Source organism: Chanodichthys erythropterus, chromosome 8 (genome assembly GCF_024489055.1).
Source record: "Chanodichthys erythropterus isolate Z2021 chromosome 8, ASM2448905v1, whole genome shotgun sequence".
In the NCBI taxonomy this organism is placed as follows: domain Eukaryota; kingdom Metazoa; phylum Chordata; class Actinopteri; order Cypriniformes; family Xenocyprididae; genus Chanodichthys; species Chanodichthys erythropterus.
Genome location: NC_090228.1, coordinates 3469813 through 3487698, shown reverse-complemented (window position 1 = coordinate 3487698; position 17886 = coordinate 3469813). Strand labels below are relative to the sequence as shown.

Genomic DNA, 17886 nt, shown 5'->3' with positions numbered 1-17886 from the left:
ATAACCATTAGGTATACAGTTTGTTTACTTTAAAATGTATTTATTTATTTTTATTTATTAAAATTTATTTATTTATTTTGCAGAAATGCAAATCACCATTAAAACTAATGGCAAAAATTCCAAAAAAATAAAATAAAAGAATTGGGAGGAAAAACATGTTTAATTGTCATTAAAATATACACAGATCAGGCATAACATTATGACCACCGTCCTAATATTGTGTTGGTCCACCTTTTTCTGCCACAACAGCCCTGACCCGTCAGCATGGACTCCTCTAGACCCCTGAAGGTGTGCTGTGGTATCTGACACAAGATGTTAGCAGCAGATCCTTTAAGTCCTGTAAGTTGTGAGGTGGAGCCTCCATGGATCGGACTGTTTGTTCAGCACATCCCACAGATGCTCCGTTGGATTGAGATCTGGAAAATTTGGAGGCCAAATCAACACCTCAAACTCATTGTTGTGCTCCTCAAACCATTCCTGAACCATTTTTGCTTTGTGGCAGGAGCATTATCCTGCTGAAAGAGGCCACAACAGAGGCTCCATACGCAACAAACTGTGACGCACTGTGTATTCTGACACCTTTCTATCAGAACCAGCATTAACTTCTTGAGCAATTTGAGCTACACGTTCACTCCCCATGTGCATCAATGAGCCTTGGCCGCCCATGACCCTTTCGCTGGTTCACCACTGTTCCTTCCTTGGACCACTTTTGATAGATACTGACCACTGCAGACTGGTTTTGGAGATGCTCTGACCCATTTGGCCCTTGTCAAACTCGCTCAAATCCTTACGCTTGCCCATTTTTCCTGCTTCTAACACATCAACTTTGAGGACAAAATGTTCACTTGCTGACTAATATATCCACCCACTAACAGGTGGCGTGATGAAGAGATGATCAGTGTTATTCACTTCACCTGTCAGCGCTCATAATGTTATGCCTGATCGGTGTAGGCTGTTTTTGTTATGCAAAACATAATTTCTTTATTTTTTTCCTTTGATTATAGGATGAAATGTAACCTGGACACATTATGGTGAGTTTTACCTGGAAAGTAGTGTTTTCTTTTACTTACTACAGAGGAAGCAGCACTTGTGAAAACTCCTTCCATCACACTGGACCTCTTCAGCATGGTACACCGTCCCGTGGCAGGCGCCACATTTGTTTCCTCCACCCCAGTTTGGCATGATAAATAAACTGTGAAGAGAGAAAATGCATCCAACTCTTGACTAGTGCAACTTTAAAAGACAAGAAACACATCCGTCAACCTCAGGAAACTGCCCAGGTGAGCGTGAATTAGTGTTAGTGAGTGTGTACCACTACTTATGACCTCATACCAGGGCACTAAATTTGCCATAAATTCCTCCATAAAAACCAATTGCATTTGTCTGGACTAATGAAGACAAGCTACAGACTGTAAACACCCTGTAGACGTCTGAAACACACCGAGACCACCAGGAGCTACAGGACAATGGAGAGTCAAACACAAAACCAAAACAATGTTCTATATTTTGCAGTAACAATGTCTGGAAGTATAAAGAAAGGCATTTATAAAAACAAAACAGCAGCCGTCAGACATTTCAAAGGATCATTGTTCAGTCAAATAAATGATATCAGTCCTCTCCAACAATATTCAAATAAAAAACGCTGAGCGCTCATAAAATGCATTCGTCACTTCAGCTCTCCAGGAAAACATGAGCAGTTCTCAGTAAAGTGACATCATAACTAATGTGTTATAAATGTGTTTCTCATGGCTTCACTCAAATGAAGCATTAAAGTAGTGATTACACATGTCCAGGCATGAGAGGACAGAAGACAATCAGATGCTTGAAAGCCTCAGGAGTTTCAAAACAACATTGTCCAAATAACCATGTCTAGATCTGCACTGTTAAAGAGTATTAATGTTTGTGTGATTACAGAAAGTATCATAACATCAATGAATTTGAACCCTACAATAATGGTAAATGAGAATGATATGTAGTTATATAACAGTGAAAAGAATAGTTTAAGAAAATTAAATTACACCAATCATGCAAATTGCGTCTTTATCAATGAGCAAAGTTTGCATATTCATGCACATTTTAACCAGGCAAATATTAAACAGTTATTGAATACGTTAATATTAACAGGCAAGTGCTAACACACTCTCAAAAAAGATTTAATACATTTTTGTGTTATTTTTTATGACACATTTTGTGTACATAATTGACACAAATTGTGTATATGACACATTAGTGTGTAGAAAATGAGCAGAAATAAAAATAACACAAAATGTGACACACAGGAGTGTTAAGATATAACACAAGTTGTGTTGTTTTTAACACATCTGTTTTAAGAGTGCATATAAATAATAAATGACAATATTAAACATACATAAATATTAAATAAGCAACAAATATAAATAGGAGTGCTTCTTTTGTCATATATTGTCAGTTTTAAGTATAACGAAGAAAGCTAATGTGAATTTTAAATAGCCTACTTGCTGAACTAAAATCGTATCCAAAAACACTTTTACACACATTAATGTTTAGTGGCGTTTCCTGACTTTTAATCAAACCTTTGGAAATTAAATTAAATCATCAGAAGAATAAACACGGTTCAATATTATTCGTTCTAATTAAAAACAGTTTCTCACACAGACACTTTAGCCTATATATGATGCTGTTTAAAAGCGGTCCTACCTGAGCTTCACGTGTGTTTCCCAGCGGATTCCCAAACTGCTCCAGTTGTGTGAACGAACTTCAGTAAACAGGCTGGAATGTCATCACGAAATTACCGTGGAGGGGGAGGAGTGGTTTAAATAACACACACACACACACTGCGCTTTACGCTGTCGTGTTAAAACTAATGTTTGAACACTTCATCTTTTGTAAATATTTACTTTCTTTTTCGAAATTAAAATATTCCGTCGTGTATTTATACACTTAAGAATATAAAACTGTCTTTGTTCAGCAGAGACATAAAGACTGAGTTTATCTTAAAGGATTAGTTCACTTTCAAATTAATTTTTCCTGATAATTTACTCACCCCCATGTCACGCAAGATGTTCATGTCTTTCTTTCTTCAGTCGAAATTAAATGAATTTGATGAAAACATTCCAGGATTATTCTCCTTATAGTGGACTTCAATGGGCACCAAACGGTTGAAGGTCAAAATTACAGTTTCAGTGCAGCTTTAAAAGGCTTTAAACGATACCAGACGAGAAATACGAGTCTTATTTAGAGAAACCATCACTCATTTTCTAAAAAAAATTTAAAATGATATACGTTTTAACCATAAATGCTCATCTTGAACTAGCTGTCTTCTTCTTCTTCTCTATTTGAATTCCAGCAGTGTAAACGCTGCTAAGTGTATTACTGCCCTCCTCAGGTCAAAGTTTGAACTAATTGTAATATCCTTGCACTAGAATATTGTATATGACAATTTAGTTCAAACTTTGAACTGAGGAGGGCAGTAACACACTTAGCAGCGTCTACACTGCAGCAATTCTAATAGAGAAGAAGAGAGCTAGTTCAAGATAAGAATTTATGGTTAAAACGTATATAATTTTTTTTAAAAATTAGAAAATGAGTGATGGTTTCCATAGGTGAAGTTTAGAAAAGTTATAGAAGTTTGTTTATGAAAATTTAAAATATCTATTTTTTATATTTTAAATAAAATACATATTTTACAAATACATTTTAAATAAAATACATATTTTTAAACATATTTTAAAACTTCAAGAAAATCAGAGTTAAATATCTGAACAAGTTCTGTGCCGTATTTTAAGTTGATATCTCAAAATAAGTACTTTTAGTAAGATTTTTTGTGCGCAGTACCAAACTTTTTCACTAGATGACATCCGGTGACTCTTCAATTTCCATAATGGTTTGAGTGATCTGAACCATATTTTCCATACTTTTCAAAATATTTATGAAGTAGACATCCTATTCAGAAGAAGTTTGGGCAGTAATATTAATATTTGATTTGAATTCAATCCCTAAAACACATATAAAAAACATAAAGAATCAGAGCGTGTGTTATAGTTTGGCACCACATCACAAATGAAGGATCTATCGCTATTTATCTATTGCTCTGCCATTTCTTTACAAAATCAGTCACCAAATATGAAAACTACAGTCTGAAAGCTTTCAAATGATATTTGTCAAGATTACTTTAAGATATTATTGTTATAAATGTAAAATGGTAAATGTCCCACAGGTCGGGGGAGGGGCAATCTTAAAAATGGTGGTTAAAATATTTTTAAATTCAGATATTTATTCTTTGTAATGTGTGAAAAGTATTGATATTAAAAGTTAATTATTTAAACATGACTGCATGGTTTTTTTTCATAGTGTGATTTTTGGGGAATTGCATTGAATCCAATTAGGGTCAGTTTGACCCGGACCATACGGGCAGTCACCAGAAATCGAACCGTGCATGAGGGTTAAAAGGGCCAATTTGAAATGAATATTGTTGATGGTTCACACAGACAGGCATCATTAATTATGGTTTAGAGAACATTCAAAAGTTCCCATAATACTCCCAAAACGAGAACATTTTTTTCAGTAACGTTTACATAACCAAGATAAAATGTTTTTAAAATATTAAAAAAAATGAACATTCTGAGAACTTTCAGAAATAACGTTTTCATAACTTAATGAGAACATTAGAAAAACGTTCATAGAACATTTCCGTCTTTGAACCCAAAAATTACACTTTTAAAAACTTAAATGACGCTAAATAACTTAAAATATCTAGTCAAGTGTCATTTAATTGAAATGCTTTTCAAGCACAAAAGAAGTGTGTCAGGTTCAAATAATAAAACAATAGATCTTGTGTTAAAAATGAGAACAAAAGTACTGCATAATTTGATATTTTGGAGTTTTATGTGAAATAAGACACGCAGCACAATAGGCTGTCAATTCTTCCAGTTTCTTCATCCAGGCCTTCAGCTGGAATGCACCAAATATCCTTTAGAAGGAATTTATAGTGAACGGCACAATATTGGAAAGAAAGAGGGAATGAAAAACAGATGTAGCACTCTGCCCTTCCTCCTTTTATGGTAAAACTGGCTGAGGGATGACACTTGTGTGAGAAATTACACATAAGATTTGCTTATTTATGTTTCCATCATGTGTCTGTTTCTGACGTGAGTCCTTCAACACTGCGTGAGGAGCTTCTGGAGGAATGCAGTGTTGTTGATAGCTCGTTCAGACCGACTGTCATGTGACATACATACACTCTCAAAAAATAAACATTCCAAATGAGGGTTTCTGCAGCGATGTCATAGAAGAACCAATTTGGTTCCCCAAAAGAACCTTTCAGTGAACAGTTCTTAAAAGAACCATTTTTTTTTTTTTTTTAGTGTGAAGAACATTATAAAGAACCTTTCATAAAATGGTTCCATGGATGTTAAAAGTTCTTAACGGAACTATTGAAGCCAATAAAGAAGGCTATTTGAAAGAGTTTATTCACACTTTTCAATATCTCCATCTTATTTATTCACAAAGTTTGATTGATTTTGTGTCATTTTTGGTTTTAGACATTATTTCTGAGAACTCGACTGTATTGCTGAGGTTTACAGGCCTGTAAATGGTGAAATGCAAGTTATTGCTGTTTATACAGGATTTATTGTGATATAAAATGGGTTTCCAGGTGTACTGGTGTGTAAACAGCATTAATGAGCATTGACATGTTGCCAAGCAGTGTACTGTGTTGGTGTAGATTAGATCGTTAAAAACCTATAATACAGACCACATGGATGCTCACTATTATTAATGCTCACACTTACTGATTTCAATAAAGTTTCAATAAAACTTAAAGCATTTATTCACCCTCAAGTTGTTCCATACCTGTATGAATTTTCTTCTGCTGAACACAAAAGAAGATATTTTGAAGAATGTTTTCTCATGACACCGATATGCATCTCATGGTGATCGGTTCGGTGCAGATTTTGCTCCTCTCAAACGAACCCATTGTCTATGAAGGGTCATGTTCATCTGCACATTCACACAGAGCCAAAGCACAACCACAATAATGTTCTTCTGCAAATGCATGCAGTTGTGGGCCTAAAGTTACAGTGTACCTTTACATTTAGTACTTGTATGTAAAGAAACTGACAGACATTTTGGGTCTAATTTAACCTTTTTAAAGACAATTATTAGCAATTCAGCGAGTTGCTATGATTGCATCCAAATACAGATGCATTAATAAACATTGTGTTTTAATATCATAATCTCATTATTAGGAAAGATTTTGGCCTTTGTATTTGAGATGCTTAATGGGAAATCAATGTTGCAGATCAGTCTTTATATATGCTGCCATCTTGTGGTCACACTAAATTAAATCCACCTGTGCTGTACACTTTCCTTTTAGAAATCAACTTAATTATAATGCAAGCGATTTAACAAACATTGCATTTTGCATATATTTATTTTGTGGTACATGTAGGACACCTGTGTCCATACATAAAATGATTGAAAATATATCTGACAAACACAAAAGCACCATGCAATTCATCAGTGCAGGTTTAAACATCCAACAGACATTTAAACCCTGACAGACAGAAATGAACATACACAAATAATCAATGCTATGAGTTACAGTAGAATAACTGCAAATACTGTACAGCTTTACGAATTACACCGTGTGGTGTAAAAATCCAAATGTAACTCGTGTACGTTTCCAAAAATAATTTATTACTAGTCTAAGAACAATTAACACATAAACATACTTTGTTTTAAACAGTACAGTACTGTGATAATTCCACTTTGTTCCAGTGATTGCAGATCATATTCACTGGTTATTCAAGTATGTCTTTGTTTCCTATTCATTTCAGACATTAGCACCTCAATCTTAAAATTACAACCACTATTTTGTTGTTTATCCCCAAATGCACTTTTCTATTCATTCATTCTTAGTGGTGAAGGCATCATGTAACAAACACATTTCTAAGGCGTGTCGGCTTCACCAATATGGCACTTTTACAAACTCTTTTACCTGGGAATTAGTGAAATAATAAGTGAAGTATTGCGCAAATCTGTGGTTTACTCTCAGAGACCGATCCAGACTTAATTCATTTTCACATTTTTAAATACGTAGTGCTAGAGCTGGATTGATGATTTTAGCCTCTGGAAATACTATAATAAATAATAATGGTAAACAAAATCCGGCAATACACTGGTAGGATATTAAAAAACTCCAAAACACTATCTGAAATGGTGCGGGGGGAAACAAATTGAACCACAAAAGGGCCTGTAACAGATGATCTCCAATATCACACTATAGACCCTGAGTGGAACTTTAGGATCTGTAGTTATCCTCTTATTCTGATGTTAGTAAACAAGAAATGTTCATATACGACAAATAATAATTCAAGTAAAATTTTGCTGTGTAATGCTGTTTCTGTCTTTGGCACTGTAGCACCACAGAAGCCTGAAAGGCAATGACACAAACGCAGCGGCTAATTTAATTGGCTGCGGTGTGTCCGATGTCCAGCCTCCTCTGGGCGGAGCCTCTTTTGCGTGCCGCTGTTTGGGTGGTGAGAGACCCAAAAGCTCCAGGTGTCTCAAAGAAAGATTTGGACCCCAGCGCTGCTTCCTTTGGTGTCACAGGAGTCTGAAATAGCAGAAAAAATTATATTTAAAATATAAATTTTAAATTAATATTTAAAATATGATTAAAATGTAATATAGTGCATGTATTAATAGGGGTGTGACGAGATCTCAACATCTCATGCAGCGGTAAAAAAGCTCTCGCGATATTGCTATGCCGGAGCATGAAGGTGAAATTAACATTGCCACTGCTACATTTACATTACGTCTCCACTGTCTTTTTACTTTTTTATAGTAATAAAAACCATTTAATTCAATTGGATAACGGTCGCTTCAATCCCATCCTGCTCATCCAACAACACGAGCTGCAGAGTCGTACATAGAGCAGCAGGAATCAGAGTTTACTGATCACGTGACAAGATGACTGACAAGACCATGGCGGAGGATTCGTTGCACAACAGAGCCTAAAAGCATCTGATAAATGTCTTATCTTGTAGAATGCACGCTCCGCACTGCCACTCCCTATTCACAGAGTAAGAGTGATTGCGAAAACAAAACTCGAGCACGCATTCAATATCCCACATTTTGAAAGCGGCTCCCTGATGCATGCAAATATCTCCAAATATGAAAGCTACCTTAAACCCTATTACAGGGGGACGTTAGAGAAATTTGCATTTCACAGACGTACTTTGAGATTTTAATCTGTGTTTTTCTCTCACAACCTCTAAAAATTCCAGAGCAAATTACCTACTGTTTTTCAGCAAACATTCAGGCTTTCGGCTGAAACAGAATATTAATTTTTGGCGCATCACTACAAACAGTACGTAGTACACTGACCTGTGTTTGTGCGGGCTGAGGGCTCTCTTGTACTCGTGGTCCCTGTGGTGAGATTGTGGCCACTGGTATTCTGTGCCCATGATGCTCAGGGCTGCTCAGTGTTTCAGCCACATTAAATGCCCCTCCTGCCATCACAAACGAGGCTGGTGACAACATGGTGGGCATGCTGAAACTCAAACCGCTGCTGGCAGCCCCCTCAGCGCTGGAGGTGGGCATTGTACCCGCTATGAGGGGTGAAGGCACCAAAAAATACGGCATAGCTACAGCTGGCACACCACCTTGTGCATGTCCCGCTGGCATGAGGAAGTTCAAACCATTCAGACCTACAGAAAACAGTAAAATGAAATGTTAGAATGAGCGTGCAAACTGAAAGTTTGATATCAACTGGTGGTCGTAGACCCTCAGATTTTCATGTACCTGCTGTGTTTGGAACATAGAGGTAATGAGAGGACAGGAGGGCGTCTTTGGCACTGGATGTTCTGTCGTCTTCCTCATTCATCGGCCCAATCGAGGCCTCGTCCCACGGAGAACCTTCTCGAGAGCAGATCGGAGACCTTCTGGCACTGGAGCTCGAACTTTCAGTCTCACCCTATGAGACATTCACATGTGTTAGAGATCAAATTATAGCTTTCATAATCATAATAGTGCTGTTGCCACTATTTTATATATAAAAAAAAATAGCACCTCAAGGCTGTGCATTACAGTGATTTCACCATGGTAGAACCTGTTCCTGTGTATATGTGTGTGTGTGTGTGTATATATATATATATATATATATATATATATATATATATATAAAATCACATAAAATGAGCTGATATTGATCTCATTTTATTGCAAACAGCCTAATTATTCAAATTTTACATCATTTATTGTTATACATTTTTCATTATTATTTTCTTTAATTGTTTTTTTTTTGTTATTTATTTTTGTTCAGCTGTTTTTAAAACTGAGTTTTTTTTGCAACACAAAAGTTATTACTAAATTCTAAAATATTACTAAAGTATTTTAGATAAAATAAGTTTTAAAATATATATATTTTTTTAAAATATATATTTTTAATATTAAAATGTTCTGTGTTATTTTGTCAAATACTTCAATTTATTAAAAATATATTATTTGTATAAAAAAAATTTTCGCTTTATTTTTTAGTCTTTTTAAATGTGTTTTTTCATTTTTGTTATTCTGTTTTTATATTCTCAGCTGCAGGTTGTGTATGACAGGTGCTATACAAATAAAATGTTATTATTAAATTAAAATATTTTAAATAAAATAACCCCGAACATTTTACTATGCTAAAACAGAACATTTTAATACACTAAAATATGTATATGCATATTGATGTGGATGAATACATGCATGTAAGATTTAATCAGGCTTACTGTTTCACTTTCTGTGGACGTAGAGCGTTTGCCTCGTTTAGCTGCCTGATCATCTTCATCTTCCTCCTGTCTCTCTCTCTTTGGATTTCCCTCCCTGTGGCCTGAGACGGGTGACCTCTGGTTGATGCCCTCGGGTATGTGTCCGCTGTACACCATGAACACGGGTGTTTGTGACAGACCGGACAGGTAAGCTAACGAATGAGGAGCGAACTGGGCTGAAACGGGCAGTGACGCATACGGTACGTCAGCATGAAGAGGCACTGCAGGTCCGGTGGATGACACTACAGGACTTCCACTGCAAAAGTACAGAACACAGTAGTTAGTGATCAGTGCTGTTATTGTTAACTAAAACTTAAAAAGTAAAGTGGACTCACCTGTCTCCAAACTGCAGTCGACACACTGCACTGTTGTTCACACTCTTCCTGGAGTAATCCACCGGCTCGTCTGACAACACAACCATGAAAAACATTGCATTAAACTTCAGTTACAACAAATGTAAGTGGCACACCAACATCATTATTGAATCTTCTCTGCATTTCTCTAGCTCGTTTCCTAATCTAGTTATCTAATAAACCTGGCGTTGTATATTACGAATATTGGTGCTCTTGCTTTTGTTCCTCTATTCTAAGTCGCTTTGGGTAAAAGTGTCTGCTAAATGCATAAATGTAAAATGCTATTCAGTGCTCACCTGTGGAATGTCTGTGAGGTGTGCTGGGGGCGGAGCTTATCAGTCTTTGATTGACAGGAGGGGCTGGAATGACCTGAAAGGACGCGTGACGTGTCATCTTCTCCCGTCGTTCCCCGGTGCATGTGACGGAGGTACTGATCTGAGCTTCTGAGAGCCTCAAATCATCTGAATCTTAAATAAATAAAAAGACATGCAACAGATAATCACAATAATCATACTGAAGAGGCTTATTTTTCAAGTTTATAAACAGGACTTACCGCTGCTGCTGTGGAAATTGGCAGGTCCAATCCATTTAAAGACGGGTTTACGGCTCTTTTCTTCTCTCACTTGAAGTTTCTTGATCAGATTCAGGCTGGTCAGGACATTCGCGATATCATACAAGCGTCGTACCTTAGCTAAACAAACAAAAGAGATTGTGAGCTACACTTAATCAATAAAAATAGAAAATATGCTCTTCCGTATAGTTCAAAATGCCTGACGTCTTACTTTTATACTTGCTGTGGCTGGACTCATCCTGACCCTCCTCGATCAAAATCTTAGCAGCCGTATCAAGTGTAACGGTCTGTGTTTTGGACACCAGGAACAGCATGACAAACTTCTGGCTCATGATGCGAAGCGATTTATCCTTCCGTCTGCTGGAAGCCGCTATATGAAAGAGATAAACCACGATTACAACACTGGAAAACATGTTGAAAATTGTCATTTCACTGTGAAATGGTTCTTGATAACAAGAGGAATTTGAATGCGAAATGATGCTTCTTTTCTGGCGCTGAAACAAAGACGACGCAAGACGTGAATAAAGGATGAATGAATAAATTTGATGTGACTGGCAGGAGAAAATCAGATAGTGGATATGAGGAATGGCATCATTGGTTGGTGATTTGGCTGGTCGAGTGACTCCTGCCCTCATGACGGGACAGTAATAAGCTTTTGTTAGGAAGGAAAGCCGTTGCTTAGCGACAGCGGCCACACGGGAAAAGAAGCCAGCAAACACAATAACCACATTAGAGGTTCCAGATGAGGACAGCAGGACTTGAAACATCTTTATTTCTTTATCAAGTCATCAAACTCAAACATATCCATTTAGAAGCTCAAATGTACTCAATGTGAAATTAAACACTTGGCCATTGAGCAAACAAATAAATAGTAAATTAATATACTGACTTGAGCCATTTGAACAATAATATTTAGTGTCATTATACATAAAATATATATTTTGTTCCCGATTTGGTCATCATATCGTACTGACAAATATTTGGGGCTTCTATTTCATCATCGACTGATAATGGAACAACAAAATGTCAGAGCTTTTTCTAATGTACATTTTAAAAATGATGACGATTTAATTTGAAGCATGCAAAATTATACACTGGTGCTTTATTGTCAAATTAAAATTTAAATATACAACAAATTTAAAACAAAAATCCACATTTGAATGCAAAAACGGTACATTCAAATGTTAGGTGTGCATCAGGCAGCCTTATTGAGATGTGATGATGTCATTGTTGAGTTTTAATGTGATCTAGGTGAACCCACACGATGCAAAACATTGCAGAAATGGGCAAGCTCAATAAGGAGAAGACCTTGGTTATGTCAAAACGGTAGCCACACATTTTCTGCCCTGCTTTTTCCATTGTTTTCTATGTAAACATGCGCTAGACAGACATCTTTGACCATTGCACTCGTGTCTCGCACAAGCGAGCCGAATATTTATGTCAAAACTTTTTTTTTTTCATTCCACTGCATCTCATGTTTTTAAATGAAAAATGTGTGATCAGCGCTTCGGCTCCTTATATTAAACTATGAATACATGATGCTGTTATGTTCATAATTGTTTATGCAATTTACAAAATTATATTTGATTGATAAACATTAGTTTAGTTTATGCAATGTTTTTAAAGACAATTACATACAGTCATGTTATTTCATTGCTTTGAATAAATAATTGAATGCGGTGCATTAATATTTAGCTAAAGAGACAAGCCAAAAGTTTTTTTTCCTCTAACTGAAATGATGCCTTTAATTTGAATATTAGTAATATTTAAATATAAAATTCAAATGTAGTTTTTCAGCCATTTTAACAGCCCTACTTGTAAAAAGTATTTTTTAAACAACAAACAATTTAGATTTAAAATGTCAGAAATATTCTTAAATATATATATATATATATATTATAAGTATTATAATAATTTCTATATTGGTAAAATATTTCGGGCACAAAATTGTTCATGGCATACTAATTTACTTAGTTAAACCAAACATTTTTTAAATATTTGTATATCGTAATAATAATACTATATATTCTAAAACCATGTCTGCTTAAGTTCTGCTATATATGAACTATATTATAACTGAATTGAATGTAGTTTCTCCAAGCAAAGGTCAACAGTGATGTGATGTAATCAGGTGACCCCTACAAGAGCTCAGCAGACAGAAACATGTCTAAACCTGCAGTTTCATCTTCTCTCTGAATAATTAGCTTCCCTCCTCAGCCTGTCTGCGAGAGCATGGCACATTTATAACAAAGAGTCCCTGCGCTGTGATGGGATTACCTGTGATCAACACAAAGACCTGGAAACCAGTGTTGTGATGCCTGAGACGCTGTTAACGGGTGGCTGATTAATGGAGCACAAGGGTTAGACACTAATAATGGTGTTAACGGGCCAACCGTCACTAAGTGCAATATGGTGAATCATTCAAATGTCGGTATGCATCATGCATCAACTAGTCAGACATTACCTTTTTGTGTCTCGTACTCTTGATAAATGCAAACCACATACTTTTAGAGGAATATGTGTGTGAGTCATACCGTGTGTGTTTTGCATGTGGTGGGCGGCATACGGGCTGCTTCCGTCTCTCAAGTCCATCTGCAGATGGTAGCCCTGCTCTCGGCCCGCCTGATGGAGTTCCTGCAGGGTCTGCGGCAGCTGCGAGCGCCCGTGCCACACGTACAGGTTCTTCGCCATTCTGCTCACCAGCATCAGAGACTCCAGCACATTCACAATGTCATAGATACGTCGCCTCTCAACGCCTGCGTCACAGAAACGGTTCAGTTCAGTTTATGGAAACACTTTACATTTAGATAACATGAACTAACAATAAACAATATTTAGGGTTTCTTTCAGTGATGATGAACAATGAACAATACTCTTTCAGACTCAAATTTCCAAACCCATATTTAACATAAATGGTTCATACAGCATTACATTAGGTATTTGGTACAGTGATAACATGTGCTTACGTGAAGAGAACAAACCTAAAACAGTTTATAACCTGCATATATTCCCAGCAAGCAATTTTGCATTTAAAAGCTGTCTAATAGCCGTCCAAACACAGCCCTGATGTTTAGGCTAAAATAAAGGCTGTCAGTGAAAATTGAATAGACCAAATGTAACCATACACCTTGTAATCACTGTTGACTTTGCTTACATGATGGATTATCATATACCTTGCTTATTATTTTGGGAAACATGACACGTAACTGAATTCAAGGTTCTTTTGGCCAGAAGTGCTACTCATAGCTGGACTAAATCGGGTTTATAGTTAACCTAGACGGTGAAATGATGGCTATTGTTTGCTCGGTTCACCTCTGACACATCGGTTTGATACTGTAATGGTGGTTTGAGGATGAATGATCACCAAAAAGCAAAGTGCCGTCTGATTTAGATGATCATTTGCTCCTTTATCTGTTGCTGGTTTGATTGGCACATTCGATTAATGAAGTTCAAAAGAGACACACTTTTGGTAAAAGACAAAGCTTTGTGTAATGAAAATGTGCGCCTTGAATTTATTCAAATGTGTTTGACAATCACTAAACTTTTGCCACGAAAACACTTATTTTTTTTTTAGAAATTCTTGATTTTATATGTTAAAAAACTGAATATTTTTCCATACTTTTCCAAACTGCGTAGGAACAGCATTTATTAATTTCAGTTAGTGTTAATTTTAACATTCACTACTAATATATTATTAAAATCAAAGGTTGCATTTGTTAACATTAGTCAATGCACTGTGAACTAACATGAACTACATACTTACTAACATTAACAGAGATGAAAAATGCGTTAAAATATATTGCTCATTGTTACTTCATGTTAGATAATGCATTAACTAAAAGTTAACAAATTAGACCTTATTTTATACAGAAATGATGTGGTTGATTACGTTTAGGAGTTATTTTTCTCTTACCCAAGCATGAGGCCACCTCATCCAGAGAAATATTGATGCTCTCCGAATTTTCAGGGTAATCAGGGTACAAGGCCAGAAATTTCTGACACAAAAGCCCCAAACTCTTCTGTTTGCGACTGGGTCTCCTCTCAGGATCGTCTACAGCTTCATACTGAAATGAAGAGAGAATGAGATAGATAAAACTAAAGCTCGCTTGTATCCCTCATTTGTAAGTTGCTTCTGCTAAATATCAAAATGTAAATGCACATATTATTACACGTATTCTTTTCGTACCTGACACGAGTCATCGAGTTCTTCCTCCTCCTCCTCCTCTACAGCTTTCTCTTCATTCTCAATGGGTCTGAAGAGGGTTTTCTTCATCTCTCGGTCGCGGATATCTGGGCTGGCGGCGCTGATCAGCATTTTCAGGTTAGCTGTTGGGGTCCAGGGGTCCGGATGGGCCCTCTCAGTGTGTTTAATAGGGGTTATATGAATGATATCAGGGCTGGAAACTCTCCTATGTCCGTTCACAGCTGAGTCACACTTCAGTGGGGTGGTTTTCCTTCTGTCCATGCAGATGTTCTCCTGAAATCAGGGCATTAGTTAAACATCTAATGAGATGCATTACCATACAATTCAAACACAAATAAAACGATAATATCATTCAGATCTTCTTACTTTATGGTCATTCATGCTGCCGGTATCATCCGAGCTTGTCTTATTCACTAGTGTCCTCACACTAAGCAAATCTTTTAAAGTTAAACACTTCATCTCCATCTAAAAAAGAAAATTAAATCAGTTATAACACACACATTACTATTAGTATTAGTAAATAATAGTGAATAATTGATAACACTGGTAGAGTTTATATTTATTTATTACATGATCAACTATCTGTAAAGCATTAATTTGATGTTTCTTAACTTATTAATGAATGAAAGTTTTGCCAAAAGTGATTTATCCAAATACTACTACTAAATAGCATTACATTATCAGTATATTGGATATTATATTACATATTATACTACTAATGCATTAAATGAGGAACATATGAGTGGATCTGATGGTGGTGGAAAGATTTTGGCGCAAAGATCAGTTGCCTGGTAACGAAACCAGATTCTCAGAAGAAATAATTTTTTTAATAAATAACTTATATTTATATATTATTGCCACAATTACTGTTTTGCATTATATTGCAGAAGATCAGCAGCATAAACATATGCATGTAATATATCAATCCTAGCATATAAATCATCTCTTTTTCTGTTTATTTGAAAATGTCTGTCAGTAAAAATCAGACTTAAGTTTAATTTAATTAATTTACATTATTTTTGTTATATATCATGCAAGTCTTATAGAAGATTTAACTATATTCTTACCTTAAACTTCCGTCCTTTGAGTAAAACAAATCCTAAAAACGTGAATAAATCCTGCGCAAAGTTGATCCTTCTGTTTCCACCTTATAAGAACATAATTTTCTCTGTAAATCAAAAGATCTGAGCTTGTAATCTTCTTATTCCATTCGTACCGCTGGTCAGGCGACTGTGAATCACCCGCTAAAGCTTGTTTTCTGGCGCTCTGAAGAACTTCACCCTCTCAGCCAATCACGACAGCGCTATGCAAATAAACAGGCGGTGATTGGCTGCACGAGGAGGAACTTCCTCAGGGCGACCATCGCAGCCAATCAGAGAGTCGTTCTGACCAAGCCTGTGGGGGTTTGTTGGCGGGGATGAAGGCGCGCTCTTCTCTCATCTGCTTCTACGGTTATAGCAAGCGCGCCTCACGTTTTTAAGGCTCAGCTGTGACTCAGCAGGGACATAATTAATCATCACAGATCATTAATTGCCATTATATAAATGTCGAATGTCTCATGGTAGCTTTTAATGACAAGCTCAGGCAAGAACAAAGGTGAGTGACACAGGTGGGGTTTTGGCGCGACTGAGCGCTTTCTCGCGGGAAGGAGTGTAATATGAGAGGATACCCCACACCCACTAACTACCCCCACAGAAGGGTGTTTTCAAAGCTATAGTTATAGGAATAGTTTTAATAATCTATCTAAGAAATGAATAAATCATGTATCTGGCCGTCTAAGCAACCAATGAACCGTTATAAACCGAATAAATTTAAAGTTGATAGGTCACCTGTCATATAAATCATACGTTCAAACATACAAACTAAACTTCAAAACTAAGGTATCTGTAAAATTACACAAGAAATTACATGAAAAGTAATATAATCTCTTTTGGCAATGTAATCTGACTACTTTTGGATTACATTTAGATCACTTTTGTGCTTATTTGATGTCACATATATTGTAGGATAATCTTGTACTATTTTGAAATATATTCTATTCACCAACAAGAGCCTCAAAAGATTCTTTTAAAAGTGCAATGTGTGGACAGTTAAAGTGTTAGTTCACCCCAAAATGAAAATAATGTCATTTATTACTCACTCTCATGTCGTTCCACACCTGTAAGATCTTCGTTAATCTTCGGAACGCAAATTAAGATATTTTTGTTGAAATCCGATGGCTCGGTGAGGCCTGCATAGCCAGCAATGTCATTTCCTCTCTCAAGATCCATTAATGTACTAAAATCAGTTCATGTGAGTACAGTGGTTCAATATTAATATTATTAAGCAACGGGAATATTTTTGGTGCGCCAAAAAACAATATAACTACTTATATAGTGATGGGCGATTTCAAAACACTGCTTCAGGAAGCTTCGGAGTGTTATGAATCTTTTGTGTCGAATCAGCGGTTCGGATCGCGTGTCTAACAGCCAAACTGCTGAAATCACGTGACTTTGGTACTCCGAACCACTGATTTGTTAGGCTGATTCATAAGGCTCCAAAGCTTAATGAAGCAGTGTTTTGAAATCGGCCATCACTATATAAGTCTTTATTTTGTTTTTTTGGTGCACCAAAAATATTCTCGTCTTCAAAATTATAATTTGGGTCAAAAACAATAAATATTTTATTCATTTTTTTTTTTTTTTTGGGTGGGGCCAGTGAAAATTTATTGAATCCATTGCATAAAAAAAAAATTTGTGAATCGAATCTGAAAATCAAATGGAGAATCAAAAATCGAAATCAAAAATGATTTTTGAATCGATACCCAGCCCTACTCTGCGTTTTGATTAGTTATGTACTCTATAACAATTTCTAATGCATCCAGTGTTTTATAGAAGGTCTCAGATTAATATTTTTTTATGTATTTCAGTGATTTTCAACCATTTTTTAAAAAAACAAAAAATAAATCTGTTCAAGGGATTGACACTGTTT

At 36.0% G+C, this 17886-nt stretch overlaps 2 protein-coding genes across 3 annotated transcripts in view; both read right to left on the bottom strand.

Annotated features, from left to right (window-relative positions):
• The window catches only part of csrp2 (cysteine and glycine-rich protein 2), a 9281-nt gene extending 6531 nt beyond the window's left edge, over positions 1-2750 (bottom strand). Inside the window, exons 1-2 of one of the 2 annotated variants that reach the window (XM_067391461.1) lie at positions 2677-2750; positions 1043-1192 (exon numbers count right to left, since the gene is read on the bottom strand). In XM_067391461.1, coding sequence (XP_067247562.1) covers positions 1043-1127 — 85 coding nt within the window. In that variant the 5' untranslated portion in view covers positions 1128-1192; positions 2677-2750. The remainder of the gene's footprint in view (positions 1-1042; positions 1193-2676) is intronic. The other variant, XM_067391460.1, reaches the window with a different exon arrangement.
• A 3672-nt stretch (positions 2751-6422) lies between these two features.
• e2f7 (E2F transcription factor 7) lies at positions 6423-16119 on the bottom strand. Its single transcript, XM_067390819.1, has 13 exons — positions 15984-16119; positions 15283-15381; positions 14899-15189; positions 14626-14776; positions 13247-13468; positions 10924-11082; positions 10695-10832; positions 10438-10608; positions 10124-10193; positions 9750-10044; positions 8785-8956; positions 8368-8690; positions 6423-7594 (listed from the first exon to the last, which is right to left on the bottom strand). Exons 2-13 carry the CDS (start codon positions 15379-15381, stop codon positions 7445-7447), a joined length of 2241 nt encoding a protein of 746 aa, XP_067246920.1. The 5' UTR covers positions 15984-16119; the 3' UTR covers positions 6423-7444.
• Between the last annotated feature and the right edge of the window lie 1767 nt (positions 16120-17886).

What these genes read in the sequence shown, in the direction of transcription:
- e2f7 (XM_067390819.1), bottom strand. Translation starts at nt 15,381, where the DNA reads ATGGAGATGAAGTGTTTAACTTTAAAAGATTTGCTTAGTGTGAGGACA. An exon ending in CGACTGCAGTTTGGAGACAG is followed by an intron (nt 10,045 to 10,123) that starts GTGAGTCCACTT and finishes GTACTTTTGCAG; the next exon opens with TGGAAGTCCTGTAGTGTCAT. An exon ending in CTCAGCCCGCACAAACACAG is followed by an intron (nt 7,595 to 8,367) that starts GTCAGTGTACTA and finishes CTGCTATTTCAG; the next exon opens with ACTCCTGTGACACCAAAGGA.